The following is a 20,043-nucleotide window of genomic DNA, read 5'->3' on the forward strand; positions in this document are numbered from 1 at the left end:
CTCCGAGCTCCGGAGGGAGCCTGCTCGGCAGGGGCTGGGTCCTACCGCGCCGGCGACGCGGGGACCCTTAAAAACCACGGGCACGGAGCCCGTGGACATGGGTGACTCGGCTGGCACCATTAGCACCCTCCCGACTCGTGAAGGAGCCTTTCTAAAGGCTACGGATCGGGTGCCGGGGAGTGGCGTGGTGCTTTGAGTCCTCTGCTTTCCCTGCCGAGCGAAGCCGCATGCCATCCGGCGGAGAGCGCTGACTTCTTCCATTGAAAATTCGGACTTTAACAACAACCCGTGAGTAATTGGGAAACCGGGTTTAAAAGGGAAAAAAAGGAATCTTTTTTTGGATTTGGCACGAGCGGGGGGGGGATCCAAAAAGGAAGTCAGTCCCCCTCCCTACTGTAAACATTTTAAAACAAGGACTGGGTAACCAAGGTCTAAAAAGAAGCGTATTTCTGACAAAAATTAAGAATTCCACGATGGAAAACTACAAGAACTGTGCTGGAGGAGAAGAGTGGAGGGAGAAGGAAAACGCAACCCCCCCCCCCCCGGGAACCGGGGCGATTTGTGAGAGAGCCTGGTGAAAAGAGACGGAGACTTTGACAGCTGTCAAAGTAGCTGTCAAAGTCGGAAAATTTAAAGAGGACTCTGCTATGAGGACTTTGCTAGTTAATTTCGTTACAATTTGCTACGATTTGGATACAAAATGTTGAAAATATGGAACAACAATCGGTCTTTTGGATCAGAGGAAACAAAGTTACCACAATCCCCCTAGAGGGGTTTCGGGACATTACAAAGATGGTCGTAAGTGGAAAAATACTCTTGGAATTGTACAGGACTTGTTATCTCCTGGGAAAGCTGCAAAACTGAAATAGTATTTTATCTACAGGGGTGCTTACATTAAAGGAGACAATAGAATTTTCTATTGAAGAAAGGAAGGGACTGAACGCAAGTTTTTGTTCCTGAATAACAACAACCCCTGTAGAGCTACTAAATTTCTGAATTAGAACGTTTTAGCAACGGAACAAGACAAGAAATTGGACCACAACATGGAAAGAACAATGGGGGGAGCCTTAAAGACCAAGGAAACTAAAGGCCCTTAGGGGCCGTTTTTGGATTGGAGATTTGAAGTTAAATACCATAAAAATAACTTTTTAAAAAAGCTGGCAAGGAACTGGGGGAAAATCTGATTATAGATCTAAGACTTCCAGGCAGACAACAGACAGACTGATGGACATGGGGAATCTAAACCGGGGAAGGGGGGGGGGGAGATTTAGAATCCAAAGGCTGGGTAACTATTTTCTGGAACTTTTTTTATATACTTTTTATCTTTTATATCTTTATATAGTTTTTTATACTTTGTTGGGGAGCCTTTATTAAAAAAAAAAGGGAATTCGTGGAAGGAAAATGGGGTGGACTTTGGGGGGGAGAATCTTTGATTTTTATTTAAGGTAATGATGATGACTATATAAATTCAAATTTGAATATTGGGTTAAACAAATTAAGTTTTAAATTGGGAGTGAGAGCTTGTAGAACCAACGTGATGAAAGGGGAATATGGTAGGGATGGGGGAGGGGGGAGTCCCAGAAAGTGGGTAATGACAGTAAGGCTTCAAATGTATTTTATTTTTGTTTTACTTTTACTTTCTGTATTTTGGAAATTTCAATAAATATGATTTTTTTAAAAAAACAAACATCCAGGCATTGGTAAGCCAATTAACATATGTAGTGTGATTTTGAAAAATCCATTGTGCCGATTTCATTCCAAAAGTGATAGCATTGAACCTCTTGATATATTGTAATTTGTGTGATTCATATTGCACTCTCCCTTTTAAGTCACTGCCCCCTGGTCTGTCTGTCTGTCTGTCTGTCTCTATCATCTATCTATCTATCTATCTATCTATCTATCTATCTCTATCTATCTCTATCTATCTATCTATCTATCTATCTATCTATCTATCTATCTATCTATCATCTATCTCCAATTCAGGGTTACACTGAATTTGGTAACACAGGGTAACACAGGGTAACATGGCACAAAAACTTGTGCCATGGTAAAATCGTTTGCCTTCAACGTGCCACAAAACTCTGTTGTTTTTCCTGGGTTTACAGGAACAACATAACAGTGGATTGGTTTGTTTTGGATTATAGGTTGTAGTTAACGACGAAAGGTCTTAACTATGAGACCTGGCCAAACCCTGACTTAGAGTTTTGTGTGAAGAGTCCCTGGTCCTCACTGTCCTTTAAAATAGACAAAGGGGAAGTACAACTGAAAGTATGTGCAAAGCAGTTACTGTTTATGAAGGGTTTGATTCAGAGTCGGGTCCCTTGCTGGTACATATGTACCCTTTTGTTGTCCTGTTTTGAACCCTGACCTTGTCAACCCAAGACCCTATCATCTGCTCCACACTGCCTCTCTTAGAAGATGTAGGAAGCACTTGAGGGAAACGCCACTCTATTGTAGAAGGTGTACATCTTAGGCTCAGTTCAAACATAATGTGAAACCATGGCTTACCCTGATCATTATTTAGAGCTCAAGGCATGACATAAATTTGCAGATGTAAATGTACAGATGCACAACAGGCATCTTGTTGTCTGCTTTTGCTTTCCATCCTTTCAGAATTCATGTTCATGATTTCCTCTTCTGCCCTTGAAATAATAGCTTTTAACTTTTTTGTTGTTGATTCAGACATTATGCCAAATCATACTTAGCACCAGTCATGGTTTTCAGACCCATTTCAACTCCCCCCTCTCTTTCTCATTGTGCCCCACCCCCAAGTTAAGTCTTATTATTTCCTAGATATAGGCTTTGACCTCACATTGGGATGCAAGGAGGCCGTGACCACTGGCGGAGGAAGAGGCGTGTGGGGGAGCGCACCACTCAGGCAGGAGAAGAAGTTATGCTAAGACCAGACCGCTCATTACCGAGGAGGCAGGTTTAGTTGTTGTTTGGAGACTGTCTCTGCTTCGGGGTCTGGTCTTGACCGGATGGATACTGGAATCAGCAAAGGAGACCCACATGACCTGAAGGTGCTGCTGTGCAATGCCAGGTCAATGATTCACAAGACCACTGCCATCCATGACTTGATCATGGATGGGGGACTTGACCTGGCATGTGTAACAGAGACTCAGTTGGATGAAGCAGATGGGCCTGTCCTTGCTGCTGCTTGTCCACCAGGTTTCTCTTCTGCACAGCAATCCAGGTCATATGGGTGGGGAGGGGGGGTTGCAGTGATTTTTAGGAAGTCATTAGCTTGCATCAGGCATCCTATTGGGAAGACCCAGTTTTCTGAGTGCATGTTCTGGAAATTGGGCAATAGGGGCAGTACAGGATTACTTTTGGTGTACCAGCCTCCCCACTGCACCAAGGATTCCCTGCCCGAGCTGCTTCAGGTTGTGGTGGATGTTCTTCTGGAGACACCTAGTTTAGCTGTCCTAGGGGTTTTAAACATCCATGCCGACACGACCTTACAAGGGCCGCTTGGGACTTTATGGAAAGCATGGTCTCCATGGGGCTGTCCCTGAATAAGTTTGGCCCAACTCATAGTCGTGGACATACCTTAGACCTGGTGTTCACCTCTATTGATGTACCCACTGACACTAAGTAAAAGCAAAGCAAAAGAAGTGCCATGGTCAGATCACTTCCTGGTGCAACTGGACTTTTCCGTGACCCATCCCCTCTGCAGGGAGGTGGAACCGATTCGGATGGTCCACCCCCCCCCCCCACTTAATGGATCAAAATGGTTTCCAGAGAGTGGTAGGGGATGTTTTATCCCATGCTGATGGCCTTTCAGCTGATTCCCTGGTGGCCCGCTGGAATGTGGAGTTAACCAGGGCTATTGACTCTCTGGCTCCAAAGTGCCCTCTGCGAGTACATGGAGCCTGGACTGCCCCATGGTTTCCCCCTCAGCTGAGGGTGCTGAAACAATTACTGGAATGGCTAGATGCCGGTGGGGGAAAACTCACTCTGAATCTGACCAGACACGGGTTAAAGCTCAATGTTGAGCCTACCAAGTGGTGATAGCAATGGCGAAGAGGACCTTCTTCACTGCCTCTATTGGATCTGCAGAAAACAGCAGCAGGAGACCTTTTCAGGTGGTTTGTAATTTAATGGAATCACCTGCACCATTGGGGCGTGGTAAGGACTCCAAGATTTTTGCAGATAAAGTAGCTCAGGTTCAGAAAGAGATAGATTCTACCGTGAGAGCAGGGCCAGGGCGGCTTAAGTTGCATGGGATCAATTTCAATATGTTACCTCCGAGGATGTGGGCAGGCTGCTTGGACGAGTGAAACCGCCCACCTGTCTCCTTGATCCTTGCCCATCTTGGCAAATAAAAGCAAGCTGGGAAGGGCTGGGCGATGGGCTCTGCAAAGTGGTGAATGCTTCCCTCTGTGAGGGAGGCTTCCCAGACCCACTGAAAGAGGCAGTTATTAAACCACTCCTTAAAAAAACATATTTGGACCCGGCCGATATGGCCAACTATCACCCAGTCTCAAATCTTCTATTCTTGGGCAAGGTGATTGAGCGGGTGGTTGCGGAACAACTCCAGGCACGCCTGAAGGATGCGGGCCATTTGGATCCCTTCTAATCGGGATTCAGGCCTCATCATGGGATGAAACTGCCTTGGTCCCACTGGTCAATGATTTCTGGTAGGCTAGGGACAAAGGTGAAAACTGTTTCCTAGTTCTGCTGGATCTTTCAGCAGCCTTTGATACCATTGACCACAACATCCTTCTGGACCATCTAAAGAAGTATAGTGGTTCCGCTCCTTCCTCCTGGGTCCTGTCCAGAAAGTGGTGTGGGAAGATGAGTGTTTGGACCCCTGGGCTCCCACTTGTGGGGTGCCTCAGGGTTCCGTCTTCTCCCCCATGCTTTTTACCATCTATATGAAGCTGCTGGGAGAGATCATCAGGGGGTTTGGGCTGGGTGTCCATCAACATGTGGATGATACCCAGCTTTACCTCTCTTTTAAATCAGAACCAGTGAAGGCGGTGAAGTTCCTGTATGAGTGCCTGGAGGTGGTTGGAGGATGGATGGCAGCTAACAAATTGAGGTTGAATCCTGACAGAAGTACTCTTTTTGGGGGGACAGGGGGCGGGCAGGTGAATGGGGTAACTGTGTCCCTGAAGGACCAGGTGCACAGCCTGGGAGTCATTTTGGAGGCGCAGGTCAATTCTGTGTCCAGGGCAACTGCCTACCAGCTCCATCTGGTACGCAGGCTGAGACCCTACCTGTCTGCAGAATGTCTCACCAGAGTGGTGCATAGTTTAGTTACCTCCCGCTTGGACTACTGCAATGTGCTCTGTGTGGGGCTACCTTTAAATGACCCGGAAACTTCAACTAATCCAAAATGTGGCAGCTAGACTGGTGACTGGGAATGGTCTACTGAAAGAGCTACATTGGCTCCCAGTACATTTCCGAGCAGAATTCAAAGTGCTGGCGTTGACCTTTAAAGCCCTAAATGGCCTTGGCCCAGTATACCTGAAGAAGCGTCTCCACCCCCATCGTTCAGCAATGAGGTCCAGCAATGACAGCCTTCTGGCGGTTCCCTCACTGTGAGAGGTGAGGTTACAGGGAACCAGGCAGAGGACCTTCTCAGTAGTGGCGCCTGCCCTGTGGAACACCCTCCCATCATGTCAAGGGAATAAACAACTATCTGACTTTTAGGACACCTTTTTAAGGGAAGTTTTTAATGTTTGATGTTTTATTCTGTTGGGAGCCGCCCAGAGTGGCTGGGGAAACCCAGCCAGATGGGCGGGGTATAAATAATAAATTACTCTTATTATTATGGCTAAATGAAATTTTTACCTGGTCTCCCAGGACATAGGCCTTAGAGATTAAATGCAAACATGTGTAACTCATTCAGTAAAGGAACTTCCTTTTTTAAAACACACACAACTATTTCAGAAAAGGCAAAGGCCGCCACTTCTCTATTCCAAAATTCCCCCAAACATCCCTGTTTTTGTTCTAAAAAACAGCTTCCCTGAGATTCTGTGCCTTTAGCTAATACCCTATTTTTTGGTAACTCTCATAGGACATTAATCAAACTTGCAATACTGCCTCCTCTGGTGCAGTTCTTTTTTCCTCTTCATAGTGTTATAGAAAAAAAGCCTGCTCCTTTTCCCTTATGAGGTATCCAGGAGCCCGTATAGAGTCCTTAAGTGGGTTCCCTATCGGTAGGAGAAAATAACAGAAGCCAACCAGAAAATATTGAGAAGCAAAGCAGTTAGTTAGCCTGATCTTTATTGACTGTTGCAACAGGCTCCCCACAGGAGGGAGGATAGAACCCAGAACAATGGTGTGCAAGCCCTTATATAGACTTTTGAAGTTGCCCACCCTATAGCCCCTGAAATATCATACATACATTGCAGATAGAGGTGGTCTACAGCATAAATCCTGCCTCCCAGGATATCTGTTAATGGTCACTGATTGCTTTACCTGGGCAGCCTGGCCATTCTTTTGTGATGGTAAATACTTTTAGTTCCTGAATCCAGGTCACAGGCTCGCTCTATTCATACACAAACACGCCCTTAAGACAGGATTTGTAAGCAAAAAGACAAAGGGAAGGCTTTCCCCATTTCCTCCCTCCTTGCAGAGAAATATATTGAGGTCAGTTTGGGAGAGTCAAAATGACTTCAGGATTTCTCTCCTGTACTATTTCAGAAACGTGGTTTATATACTTATGTATGTGTTTGCCTTGTACGTTTATGAATGTTTCTTTTATATTTAGGACCTTAGAATGCTTATAACAATAGGGTGGAACTAGACATGAACTCTTGATATGGCTATTGCCAAATACAGCAGCCTTGTGTTAAGTTCTCCCCTCTTTTGCCATAATATTTTGGCTGCCTCACTCAGATTGTTTCCGTGCTCCTACCAGTGGTAAAGTGGGGACAAAGAAATGCAAAACATGGAGAGGAAGAGAAAGAGGGCACAAAACATGGAGGCAGAAAAAGGTGGTGTAGAATATATAGCTTTTTTTAGAGAGGTGCCAGCATACAGAGTGATGTCACTCTATACCCATGGAGAATCCTAGGCAGTGGTGGGTTTCCCACCCCCCTTAGAAGTTTAGTCTGTTTGCAAGCCTAGTCTTTTTCTGTCTCCAAAGTTTCCATTTTCAGCAACATTCCCTTCTTATATGCCATGTCTACTTCCCATCCTTTTACTTGGATTATTATGTTTGCATCTGTACTAAGATTTTTCTATTCCAAATGCATTCTTCCAAAGCAAAGAACCGTGGAATTGCAATCCCTGTGGATTTGGACAGCCAAGTTAATACACTTTTCATGAAGAGTCATTCTAATATGGTGCAGAGAGCAGTGATGGGTTGGAGAATGTCTGCCCGCAGCGGACCTCGCTTTAAAGAAGCACTTGGAGGACCTGCTTGGGATTACAGGAATATCATTGAGAAACTACAGGTGTGGTAGAAAATGGCACATGTTTACAGTCTGTATATTATTGGTTTTTTAAAAATTGTATATGAGGTGCTGGAGAACACAATGCTTAGGACCAGCATGCCACAAAATCCACAAGAGTTTCCAAATTCGAATCTTAAAACTTCTCAACAAACTAAGCAGCCAATTTGCACCCCCATTGACTTTTTATGGACTGCCTAGAGTGTTGGGGAACTCAAGACTTTTCTATTGGAAAATGCAACTATTTATTATGTATATTGAAGAGACTCATGGTGTTCTGTGGCACAGCAGGTTTAGTCACACTTATATCTCTTGCTACAAGTTTTCCTGCTACATTAAAAAAAACAAAAACCTACAAAGCTGATGGACTCAGTGCTCTTCCATTGTGAAAGGAAGGAGGCAGCCCTTGTTTCGACGCAATTTGAATTCAACCCCTTTTACTCTAACATGTAAGGCTCAGTGATTATGTTTTGAATCATAGGCCCTCCCCTTTCTCAGTTGACAAGATGGGCGGGTAAATCACAGATGGATGCGTTTTAGGCCACCAATTGGAATATGAGCATATATGGGTCCATAGTGGTGCCCACTAACCCTAGGTAAGTAGTGAAGGATATCAGAGACAGAGAAGTGGTAGGGTAGAATTGTTCTCCATCCGTCCACACTGAACTCCTGTCCCACTTATGGTGGTTTCTCACTCTCTCAGGTCAATGACAGAAGTTTGTCTTCTTTCCTCCTGAATGATGCTTTCATCCAAAATGTGTGCTGGCATATCTGATGTTAGCATAATGTTGTGGCAGCACAGTAAACATTCTGTCTTTTGAAAATAAATGCTTACATAGCTGTTACTACACACTAATGATTAGTTGGTTTACTTCCTCCAACAGAAGGAGCCATTCTGTCCAGAGAAGACTCTTTTTGTCAGATTAGGGAACCATTTAGATCCAATTTGTTATGTTCTTGCATAGAGGCTTCTAGTGAAAACATCATGTTATAAATATAGCAGCGATATATGTATGAGTGTCTGGATGAAATTAATATGTTGCCTGAGTGTTATGTGTTTCTGGTATATGACTACTATTTTCATCTGGTCATCCCAGTCCACATCACAGGTTGGGGAAAATGTTGAAAAATGAGGACTCGTTCTACTTCATGATTGGAAAACTAGCAGCAGACATTAAACAGATGGCCAGTTCCAACCAAACTGGACACTTTCCTCTTGGTGTTTTATTTTTTAGGATGTTGTAGCCTCCTTGGAACAGCAGTTCAACCCCATGATGCAGGCTGAATTTTCGGTGTTGGTTGATGTATTGCACAGCCCTGAACTTCTTTTCCCTGAGGGAAGTGATGCTAGAATCAGATGTGGGGCTTTCATGTCCAAGTAAGTGCCTGAAGCTATTGAAGCCAAGGTTTGTTCTTGGTTTTACCCATTGTGGTTTATTCTTTTGCCTTATTCATCATAGTGAAAGACACTTTGTTTCTCTTATATCAAAGATACATAGGATGTCATATATTAATAGAAAATACTCAGAGTAGTAGGGGATGAGGCAGGCACCAGAGCACCAATTTTCCCAGTTAATGGTGTGCAAGCGATCCAAAATACATTTAGTTTGGTGAGATTTTCCCTGTATAGGGAAAACTTTTAATGTGTAATGTTTAATTATGTTTTTATATATGTTGGAAGTCACCCAGAGTGGCTGGGGCAAGACAGTCAGATGGGCGGGGTACATATAAAACAACAACAACAACAACAACAACAATAATAATTGAAAACTGTTAGGGAAAGAGCCCTGTAAATAGCTGAAATGAATAGAAAGACAAAGCAATGTGTGCTGGATTGCTGCACAACCTTTTAATAGCACACAAGCTTTCTAAAATCAAGTAGATTCCCCCCAATAGATATACAAGGATTACAAAATGTCATGAGCATTTAAATTTAAATATATTGCAGTGAAACTTAATATGCATTTAATTCCTTTTGTTAAAGCATTTGATCTAGGGACTGAGACAAAACCAATATCTTCCTTGATTTTTATTATATATTGTTAAACTCCAACTTGTAGTGTATCAGAGGGGGCAGGGCTTCTGTTGAGGTAGGTGATTAGCTGTGGGAGGAGCTTATTAGAGTTTTAGGGCAGCGGCGCGCGCCTAGCGGCGCGCGCAGTTTGATCCATATTTTAGATTTAGGGGAGCTAGTCTCAAACATTTGTTGGGGGAGACCTAGGTTTTTTGGGGGGGATTTATTTGTCCTGTCTCCACACTTTTTATGATAGAGGACCACTGTAGTCACCCCCAACGACACGTTCTCAAGATGGAGGGTGAGGGAACAGCTGCAGTCGCCTGTGGTTCCTGCGCAATGTTTGCCATCTTGCCAAAGGTTGCAGGCAGCTTTACCTGCAGCAATTGCATGTTGATTGCCCTCTTAAAAGACAAAGTCCAGCAACTGGAGGAACGTGTAGCTACGCTCCAAAGAATTAGAGACCTGGAACTCTTCTTGGAAGCAACAGAGCACACCGTCTCCACCAAGGAAGAGACAGGGGACTCCCCTGAGAAGGTGGCTAGTTCACCAACACAGGAGCCAGATATATGGAGAAACGTGACTCAAAGAAGTAGGAGGCCCAGGGTTCGCTCTGATTGTTTAGAAATACGCAATCGCTTTGAGGTCCTTTCCCCTACCATGGAAGACGAAGAGCAGACTCCATTTGAGGATCTCTCCCTCATTACAGTCGATCAGGTATATGAAGATGAGCAGCAAAGGCAGTCCTCAGGGAATGTCCAGGCGACCTTGGAACGGACAGCTCACAGAAGAACCCCGACCAGACCTAAGAGGAGGCGTGTGGTGGTGATAGGGGATTCCCTACTGAGGGGAACAGAAGCAGTGATCTGTGGGCCTGACAAGATGTCTCGGGAAGTGTGCTGTCTCCCCGGGGCTAAGATCCAAGATGTAACTGAACGACTGCAAAGAATCATAAAACCCACTGACAAATACCCCTTCCTCTTGGTTCATGTGGGAACCAATGACACTGCAAGCAATAGCCTCCAGAAGATCAAAAGAGATTACGAGGCTCTGGGCAGGAAATTGAAGCAATTAAATGCACAGATTGTCATCTCATCTGTCCTCCCAGTTGAACGACGTGGCCCAGGGAGAGAGGGAAAAATAGTGGAAGTGAACAACTGGCTTCGCAAATGGTGCAAACAGGAACGGTTTGGATTCTTAGATCACGGACTGCAGTTTCTTGAAGATGGACTTCTGGCAAGCGATGGGCTGCACCTCACAACGGTTGGGAGGAATGTTTTTGCAAAAAATCTCAGAAACCTCATCAGGAGGGCTTTAAACTGACTAATGTGGGGGAGGGAGACAGTGCTCCTGAAGGTAGGAGTCTATCAATTGATGAAGATGATCATCCAAATGTCATAGACCGAATGGAGCAAAGAGCATGCAGACCTAGTGGTGGGAGGAAAAAATCCTTAAATAAGAGACACGGGGGAATGATTAATGGACTTCAATGTCTGTACACTAATGCGCAAAGCATGGGAAATAAACAAGATGAGCTTGAGCTCCTGGTACAGCAAACTAAATATGACATAATAGGAATCACTGAAACCTGGTGGGATAAATCCCACGATTGGAATGTAATAATGGAGGGATACAATCTATTTCAAAGAAACAGACCAGACAAGAAAGGAGGAGGAGTGGCGTTATATGTCAGGGATGTGTATACCTGTGAAGAGATCCAAGATTTAGAACCTCAAAGCCAAAGTGAGAGCATTTGGGTGAAAATTAAGGGAGAGAAGAATAACAGTGACCTCATTGTGGGAGTTACAGATGGGTAGCCGTGTTGGTCTGCCATAGTCAAAACAAAAAAAATTCCTTCCAGTAGCACCTTAAAGACCAACTAAGTTAGTTCTTGGTATGAGCTTTCGTGTGCATGCACACTTCTTCAGATAGTGTGCATGCACACTTCGTGTGCATGCACACTTCTTCAGTATCTGAAGAAGTGTGCATGCACACGAAAGCTCATACCAAGAACTAACTTAGTTGGTCTTTAAGGTGCTACTGGAAGGAATTTTTTTTGTTTTTTCTCATTGTGGGAGTTTACTATAGATCCCCAAGCCAAACGGAGGACATAGATGATGCCTTCCTGGAACAGATGGCCAAGCATGCAAAAGGAAGGGAGATAGTAGTAATGGGGGACTTCAATTACCCGGATATTTGTTGGATGTCAAACTCAGCCAAGAGCATAAGGTCAAACAGATTCCTCACTGCCCTTGCAGACAACTTCATTGTCCAGAAAGTGGGAGAAGCAACAAGAGGAACAGCCATTTTAGATCTGGTCCTAACCAATGTTGATGACCTAGTTAGTGGGGTAGAAGTGGAAGGATCATTAGGCGCGAGTGATCATGCTCTTCTGAAGTTTACTATACAGCGGAAAGGAGCAGCCAAGCATACTAGGACTCAATTTCTCGACTTTAAGAAAGCCGACTTCATAAAGCTTAGGGAAGTGCTGGGTGAGATCCCATGGACAGTAATACTAAAAGGAAAGGGAGTTCAAGATGGCTGGGAGTTTGTTAAGAGGGAGATAGTAAAAGCACAACTTCAGGCAATACCAATGAGACGGAAACATGGAAGGTGCCTAAAGAAGCCAGGGTGGCTATCTAAAGAACTTTTAACTGAGTTAAGATTAAAAAAGGATGTGTACAAAAAATGGAAAAGGGGGGAAACCACCAAAGAGGAATTCAAACAAATAGCCAGCACGTGTAGACACAAAGTCAGAAAAGCTAAAGCACAAAATGAACTCAGGCTTGCTAGAGAGGTTAAAAGCAACAAAAAAGGCTTTTATGGGTATGTTCGTAGCAAAAGGAAGAACAAAGAAACCGTGGGGTCACTCAGAGGAGAAGATGGTGAAATGCAAACAGGGGACACAGAAAGGGCTGAACTCCTCAATGCTTTCTTTGCCTCAGTCTTCTCCGATAAAGAAAACAATGCCCGACCTGAAGAATTTGGAGCAAATGATTCAGCAGAGGAAACACAACCCAGAATAACTAAGGAGATAGTACAAGAATACTTGGCTAGTCTAGATGTATTCAAGTCTCCAGGGCCAGATGAACTGCATCCAAGAGTATTAAAAGAACTGGCAGATGTGATTTCAGAACCACTGGCAGTCATCTTTGAGAATTCCTGGAGAACAGGCGAAGTCCCCACAGACTGGAGGAGGGCAAATGTTGTCCCTATTTTCAAAAAGGGGAAAAGAGAGGACCCAAATAATTACCGCCCAGTCAGTCTGACATCAATACCAGGGAAGATTCTGGAGCAGATCATTAAGCAAACAGTCTGTGAGCACCTAGAAAGGAATGCTGTGATCACCAATAGTCAGCATGGATTTCTGAAAAATAAGTCATGTCAGACTAACCTGATCTCGTTTTTTGACAGAATTACAAGCCTGGTAGATGAAGGGAACACAGTGGATGTAGTCTACCTTGATTTCAGCAAGGCATTTGACAAGGTGCCCCATGATATTCTTGTAAAGAAGCTGGTAAAATGCGGTCTTGACTATGCTACCACTCAGTGGATTTGTAACTGGCTGACTGACCGAACCCAAAGGGTGCTCATCAATGGTTCCTCTTCATCCTGGAGAAGAGTGACTAGTGGGGTGCCACAGGGTTCTGTCTTGGGCCCGGTCTTATTCAACATCTTTATCAACGACTTGGATGATGGACTCAAGGGCATCCTGATCAAATTTGCAGATGACACCAAACTGGGAGGGGTGACTAACACCCCAGAGGACAGGATCACACTTCAAAACGACCTTGACAGATTAGAGAACTGGGCCAAAACAAACAAGATGAATTTTAACAGGGAGAAATGTAAAGTATTGCACTTGGGCAAAAAAAATGAGAGGCACAAATACAAGATGGGGGACACCTGGCTTGAGAGCAGTACATGTGAAAAGGATCTAGGAGTCTTGGTTGACCACAAACTTGACATGAGCCAACAATGTGACGCGGCAGCTAAAAAAGCCAATGCAATTCTGGGCCTCATCAATAGGAGTATAGCATCTAGATCAAGGGAAGTAATAGTGCCACTGTATTCTGCTCTGGTCAGACCTCACCTGGAGTACTGTGTCCAGTTCTGGGCACCACAGTTCAAGAAGGACACTGACAAACTCGAACGTGTCCAGAGGAGGGCAACCAAAATGGTCAAAGGCCTGGAAACGATGCCTTATGAGGAACGGCTAAGGGAGCTGGGCATGTTTAGCCTGGAGAAGAGGAGGTTACGGGGTGATATGATAGCCATGTACAAATATATAAAAGGATGTCACATAGAGGAGGGAGAAAGGCTGTTTTCTGCTGCTCCAGAGAAGCGGACACGGAGCAATGGATCCAAACTACAAGAAAGAAGATTCCACCTAAACATTAGGAAGAACTTCCTGACAGTAAGAGCTGTTCGACAGTGGAATTTGCTGCCAAGGAGTGTGGTGGAGTCTCCTTCTTTGGAGGTCTTTAAGCAGAGGCTTGACAACCATATGTCAGGAGTGCTCTGATGGTGTTTCCTGCTTGGCAGGGGGTTGGACTCGATGGCCCCTGTGGTCTCTTCCAACTCTATGATTCTATGATTCTATGATTCTATGATTCAGTCTTCCACTATCTATACTTGGCCTTGACTTGTTAAAGTGTTTAATTGCAGTCTGGGTGAGTGCCTTTAATATTGGCGTCTTGGATTTCCCATGCCCTTGATGTCCTTCAGAAATCTGCAAATGTTAAATAGAGCAAACTTGGAGAAGCAAACAAATTTTGCAATTTTTCTGTTTCTATAATAACTGGCATATTTTGCAAAGCCGAGGTGGTAGCATTTACACAAAGGTTGATGATTATGCCAATAAATCAATGGCAGCCTTCCTCAAGGGGCAAATAGGAGCTTTGGGGGGGTGCATTTTTACTGGGCAGGTTGGGCAGGTTAATCTCCCCCCCGCTTGCATGGTGATCCCCTGCCCTTCTTTATGGCTACTGTCAGGGAACTGCCATCAGTGCCGGAGGGAGAGAGCAAGCTCCAGAGGGATCCCAGAGAGCGTCCCGAGATTGGGAGAGGCAGCCCATCTTCTGGGGAAGGGAATCAGCTTAGCTCCAGTGGAGAAGGGGGGCAGATGGGGGAATCAGAGAGGCGGTCACATGACTCATTGCCGGGGACCAGCGGGGAGAGGAAGGGTCCTCCGCTGCCTACGCCCTCCTTGCGCAGAAGGCTTCCGCGCAGGGAGAGTAGGAGGAGACTGGGCATCAAAGAACTTCTTTGCTGGAAGAAGTTTAAGAAACGCCCACTGACTGATTCTGCCAGCGATTGAGACAGCCACGGGTGAGTGGCTGTCCAGACAGGAAAGGTTCACTCAGGCAACCCAGCAAGGTGTTGGCACAGGCTTACGCACGAGCAACCCCTAGAACCATTATAGCTACCATTCAAGTTTTTTTTTCTTTTTTAAGAAAAACTAGAAAACAAGATAAACAGGTAGTCTGTTCCCTTCTCCATTGGTGGGTATGGCTTTTGCCTTCAAAGGCGGACTTGGACCTAGTTGTTTCCCAAATAGATTTGTCTAGTAATGGGGTGGTGCTGAGCTCCCAGTGAGCTACCCATTCTTCTGGAAAAGTTAGCTAACATCTGTTCAGGCCAGGCCAAACTGTGATCCATGGACCACAACTTCACTCAGGTGGTCCACAGCATGCTTGCTGAGTTATGGTTGAAGATGGGGGGTGGCACATCCATTGCATTAAATAGACTGATATTTAACTGTATTTTATTGCTTTTTACATTTCTTATATTGTATTTCATTCTATGGATTTCAAATTGTAATACATTGAGGTAAAATATATAAGATATGAAAAGCAATAGAACTACAAGAAAAATTGCAGTTTTCTAGCACGGTTCATTAAAATTGCTGTAATTGGCAGAAAAATCAAAAACCTGCTAAGACCTTTAGCAATTTTCATGTGGTTCTTTGGGGGGGGGGGCAAGTTTGGGAACCTCATTAGTTTTTGCCAATATAATGAAAAGTATCCAAGTGATTAGAAAATCATCAGAATGAGACTAAACCCATTTGGTGTGATATTTTGTCTCATGTTTTACTTTAAGGCTGATAAATCATACAAAAAGGCTAATGGAGAAGGAAGAAAAACTCTGTATTAAAATTCTCCAGACATTACAAGAAATGCTTGACAAGAAGGAAAGCTTTGTGGAAGAGGTATGTCTGTTCTCTTTGATCTAAAGAGCAAAAATATTTTTGTTGTACAATATTAGCTGTGGTATTTCATGCTGTATTTATAGTAATGTAATGCATAAAGATGCGGGTGTATATAGGGACACGGGTGGTGCTGTGGTCTAAACCACTAAACCTAGGGCTTGCTGATCGGAAGGTCAGAGGTTTGAATCCTCGTGACAGGGTGAGCTCCCGTTGCTCAGTCCCTGCTCTTGCTCTCCAACAGTTTGAAAGCATGTCAAAGTGCAAGTAGATAAATAGGTACCATTCTGGTGTGAAGGTAAATGGCATTTCCGTGCGCTGCTTTGGTTCGCCAGAAGCGGCTTAGTCATGCTGGCCACATGACCTGGAAAAACTGTCTGTGGACAAACGTCTGCTCCCTCAGCCGGAAAAGCAAGATGAGCGCCACAACCCCAGAGTCGTTTGCGACTGGACTTAACTGTCTCTGGCTTAGTGTGGCCACTAAGTCTATTCTAGGAATCAAAGATTCAGGAGTGGGAGGATCCTTGCAACAGTCAAGGATTCCTTTTGCTGCTGCGGGGGGGGGGGGGGACTCCCTGAAATGCTAAGTATTAAAATAATCACATTGTTGTCGTTGTTGTTTCTTGGCATCCATCTGTCTCAAGAGACTATGAAGTCCAACACAGGGGAGATAAGAGAGGGAGAGATGGAAGAGGGAGGGGAGGGTGAGCAGGAAATAATAGAAATCCAATTGATTATTGATTACTAGGCATAGTTTCAGCAGAGGATGAGGACTAAGTGGTTGTGCCAAAGCCACTCATGCCTGGCAATTATAGTGCTTTATAGCCTTGGTCTGAGGGAAACAAAATTCAGGACTGGAAAGAGTCTTCAAAATTACAGTGTTTCTATAATCCTAAATACTGAATTTCTATGAGTGCTAGTCGGTTGCTATCCCATTCTAATACAAGAGAGGCTTCTGAATCAGGGTGTAGGACTTTTCAAAACCTTCATAGACCTAGTTTGATTTAGAACAACAACACAAACACTTCACAGTTTGTGTGCTAAAGCTGAGATGTGAGAAAACCACTAGAGGGGGTTGGTTTCACAGCAAGAGGCCGGTGATAATGCTACTTGTGGGGCGCCAGCCAAGGGACCTTATGTGACCCCAGTTGTTTTCTGTGGTGAAGAGAATGGTTGTGCTTGTTAATATTTTTCAGACTGAGAATTGTTTCTCTTCTTTTTTAACCCACTGAATCTCTCACTTCAGAAACATAATTAACGATGTGAAAGTTGTGAAATGTTCTATCACTTCCCAAGACTTCCCCTGACTTCCCAGTGGTGTGAATCACAGTTGTTGTTTGAGGAGAGACTCTGATTCACAAGTCTAAACACATCTTGCCAGAAAAAGAAAAACACAGAAATGTGAAGGGGAAATTGAGAGGATTTCCTTTCCCCCTACTCGGAAGCAAGCGATAGAAAGGACAGTCAGAGCAATCTGTACTTTCATTAGGAATCACAAATAAACCATTTCAATATATGGAATAAACAACGTGATTCAGTCAATGAACACACGCAGTTTGATCCATATTTTAGATTTAGGGGAGCTAGTCTCAAACATTTGTTGGGGGAGACCTAGGTTTTTTTGGGGGGATTTATTTGTCCTGTCTCCACACTTTTAATGATAGAGGACCACTGTAGTCACCCCCAACGACACGTTCTCAAGATGGAGGGTGAGGGAACAGCTGCAGTCGCCTGTGGTTCCTGCGCAATGTTTGCCATCTTGCCAAAGGTTGCAGGCAGCTTTACCTGCAGCAATTGCATGTTGATTGCCCTCTTAAAAGACAAAGTCCAGCAACTGGAGGAACGTGTAGCTACGCTCCAAAGAATTAGAGACCTGGAACTCTTCTTGGAAGCAACAGAGCACACCGTCTCCACCAAGGAAGAGACAGGGGACTCCCCTGAGAAGGTGGCTAGTTCACCAACACAGGAGCCAGATATATGGAGAAACGTGACTCAAAGAAGTAGGAGGCCCAGGGTTCGCTCTGATTGTTTAGAAATACGCAATCGCTTTGAGGTCCTTTCCCCTACCATGGAAGACGAAGAGCAGACTCCATTTGAGGATCTCTCCCTCATTACAGTCGATCAGGTATATGAAGACGAGCAGCAAAGGCAGTCCTCAGGGAATGTCCAGGCGACCTTGGAACGGACAGCTCACAGAAGAACCCCCACCAGACCTAAGAGGAGGCGTGTGGTGGTGATAGGGGATTCCCTACTGAGGGGAACAGAAGCAGTGATCTGTGGGCCTGACAAGATGTCTCGGGAAGTGTGCTGTCTCCCCGGGGCTAAGATCCAAGATGTAACTGAACGACTGCAAGGAATCATAAAACCCACTGACAAATACCCCTTCCTCTTGGTTCATGTGGGAACCAATGACACTGCAAGCAATAGCCTCCAGAAGATCAAAAGAGATTACGAGGCTCTGGGCAGGAAATTGAAGCAATTAAATGCACAAATTGTCATCTCATCTGTCCTCCCAGTTGAACGACGTGGCCCAGGGAGAGAGGGAAAAATAGTGGGAGTGAACAACTGGCTTCGCAAATGGTGTAAACAGGAACGGTTTGGATTCTTAGATCACGGACTGCAGTTTCTTGAAGATGGACTTCTGGCAAGCGATGGGCTGCACCTCACAACGGTTGGGAGGAATGTTTTTGCAAAAAATCTCAGAAACCTCATCAGGAGGGCTTTAAACTGACTAATGTGGGGGAGGGAGACAGTGCTCCTGAAGGTAGGAGTCTATCAATTGATGAAGATGATCATCCAAATGTCATAGACCGAATGGAGCAAAGAGCATGCAGACCTAGTGGTGGGAGGAGAAAATCCTTAAATAAGAGACACGGGGGAATGATTAATGGACTTCAATGTCTGTACACTAATGCGCAAAGCATGGGAAATAAACAAGATGAGCTTGAGCTCCTGGTACAGCAAACTAAATATGACATAATAGGAATCACTGAAACCTGGTGGGATAAATCCCACGATTGGAATGTAATAATGGAGGGATACAATCTATTTCAAAGAAACAGACCAGACAAGAAAGGAGGAGGAGTGGCGTTATATGTCAGGGATGTGTATACCTGTGAAGAGATCCAAGATTTAGAACCTCAAAGCCAAAGTGAGAGCATTTGGGTGAAAATTAAGGGAGAGAAGAATAACAGTGACCTCATTGTGGGAGTTTACTATAGATCCCCAAGCCAAATGGAGGACATAGATGATGCCTTCCTGGAACAGATGGCCAAGCATGCAAAAGGAAGGGAGATAGTAGTAATGGGGGACTTCAATTACCCTGATATTTGTTGGATGTCAAACTCAGCCAAGAGCATAAGGTCAAACAGATTCCTCACTGCCCTTGCAGACAACTTCATTGTCCAGAAAGTGGGAGAAGCAACAAGAGGAACAGCCATTTTAGATCTGGTCCTAACCAATGTTGATGACCTGGTTAGTGGGGTAGAAGTGGAAGGATCATTAGGCGCGAGTGATCATGCTCTTCTGAAGTTTACTATACAGCGGAAAGGAGCAGCCAAGCATACTAGGACTCAATTTCTCGACTTTAAGAAAGCCGACTTCATAAAGCTTAGGGAAGTGCTGGGTGAGATCCCATGGACAGTAATACTAAAAGGAAAGGGAGTTCAAGATGGCTGGGAGTTTGTTAAGAGGGAGATAGTAAAAGCACAACTTCAGGCAATACCAATGAGACGGAAACATGGAAGGTGCCTAAAGAAGCCAGGGTGGCTATCTAAAGAACTTTTAACTGAGTTAAGATTAAAAAAGGATGTGTACAAAAAATGGAAAAGGGGGGAAACCACCAAAGAGGAATTCAAACAAATAGCCAGCACGTGTAGACACAAAGTCAGAAAAGCTAAAGCACAAAATGAACTCAGGCTTGCTAGAGAGGTTAAAAGCAACAAAAAAGGCTTTTATGGGTATGTTCGTAGCAAAAGGAAGAACAAAGAAACCATGGGGTCACTCAGAGGAGAAGATGGTGAAATGCAAACAGGGGACACAGAAAGGGCTGAACTCCTCAATGCTTTCTTTGCCTCAGTCTTCTCCGATAAAGAAAACAATGCCCGACCTGAAGAATTTGGAGCAAATGATTCAGCAGAGGAAACACAACCCAGAATAACTAAGGAGATAGTACAAGAATACTTGGCTAGTCTAGATGTATTCAAGTCTCCAGGGCCAGATGAACTGCATCCAAGAGTATTAAAAGAACTGGCAGATGTGATTTCAGAACCACTGGCAGTCATCTTTGAGAATTCCTGGAGAACAGGCAAAGTCCCCGCAGACTGGAGGAGGGCAAATGTTGTCCCTATTTTCAAAAAGGGGAAAAGAGAGGACCCAAATAATTACCGCCCAGTCAGTCTGACATCAATACC

General features: G+C 44.5%; 1 protein-coding gene across 11 annotated transcripts in view; it reads left to right on the forward strand.

Moving 5' to 3' along the window:
- Positions 1–20,043, forward strand: part of ITPR2 (inositol 1,4,5-trisphosphate receptor type 2) — a 364,184-nt gene that overhangs the window by 178,946 nt on the left and 165,195 nt on the right. For all 11 annotated transcript variants that reach the window (XR_013394522.1, XR_013394523.1, XM_077935647.1 and 8 more), the window contains 3 exons: positions 7,222–7,412; positions 8,645–8,787; positions 15,526–15,634. Coding sequence is in view for 9 of the 11 variants with exons in the window: in XM_077935647.1 (XP_077791773.1) it covers positions 7,222–7,412; positions 8,645–8,787; positions 15,526–15,634 (443 nt within the window). In the remaining 2 variants the exon portion in view is untranslated. The remainder of the gene's footprint in view (positions 1–7,221; positions 7,413–8,644; positions 8,788–15,525; positions 15,635–20,043) is intronic.

The sequence above is a fragment of the Podarcis muralis genome, chromosome 10 (genome assembly GCF_964188315.1).
Source record: "Podarcis muralis chromosome 10, rPodMur119.hap1.1, whole genome shotgun sequence".
NCBI classification, from domain to species: domain Eukaryota; kingdom Metazoa; phylum Chordata; class Lepidosauria; order Squamata; family Lacertidae; genus Podarcis; species Podarcis muralis.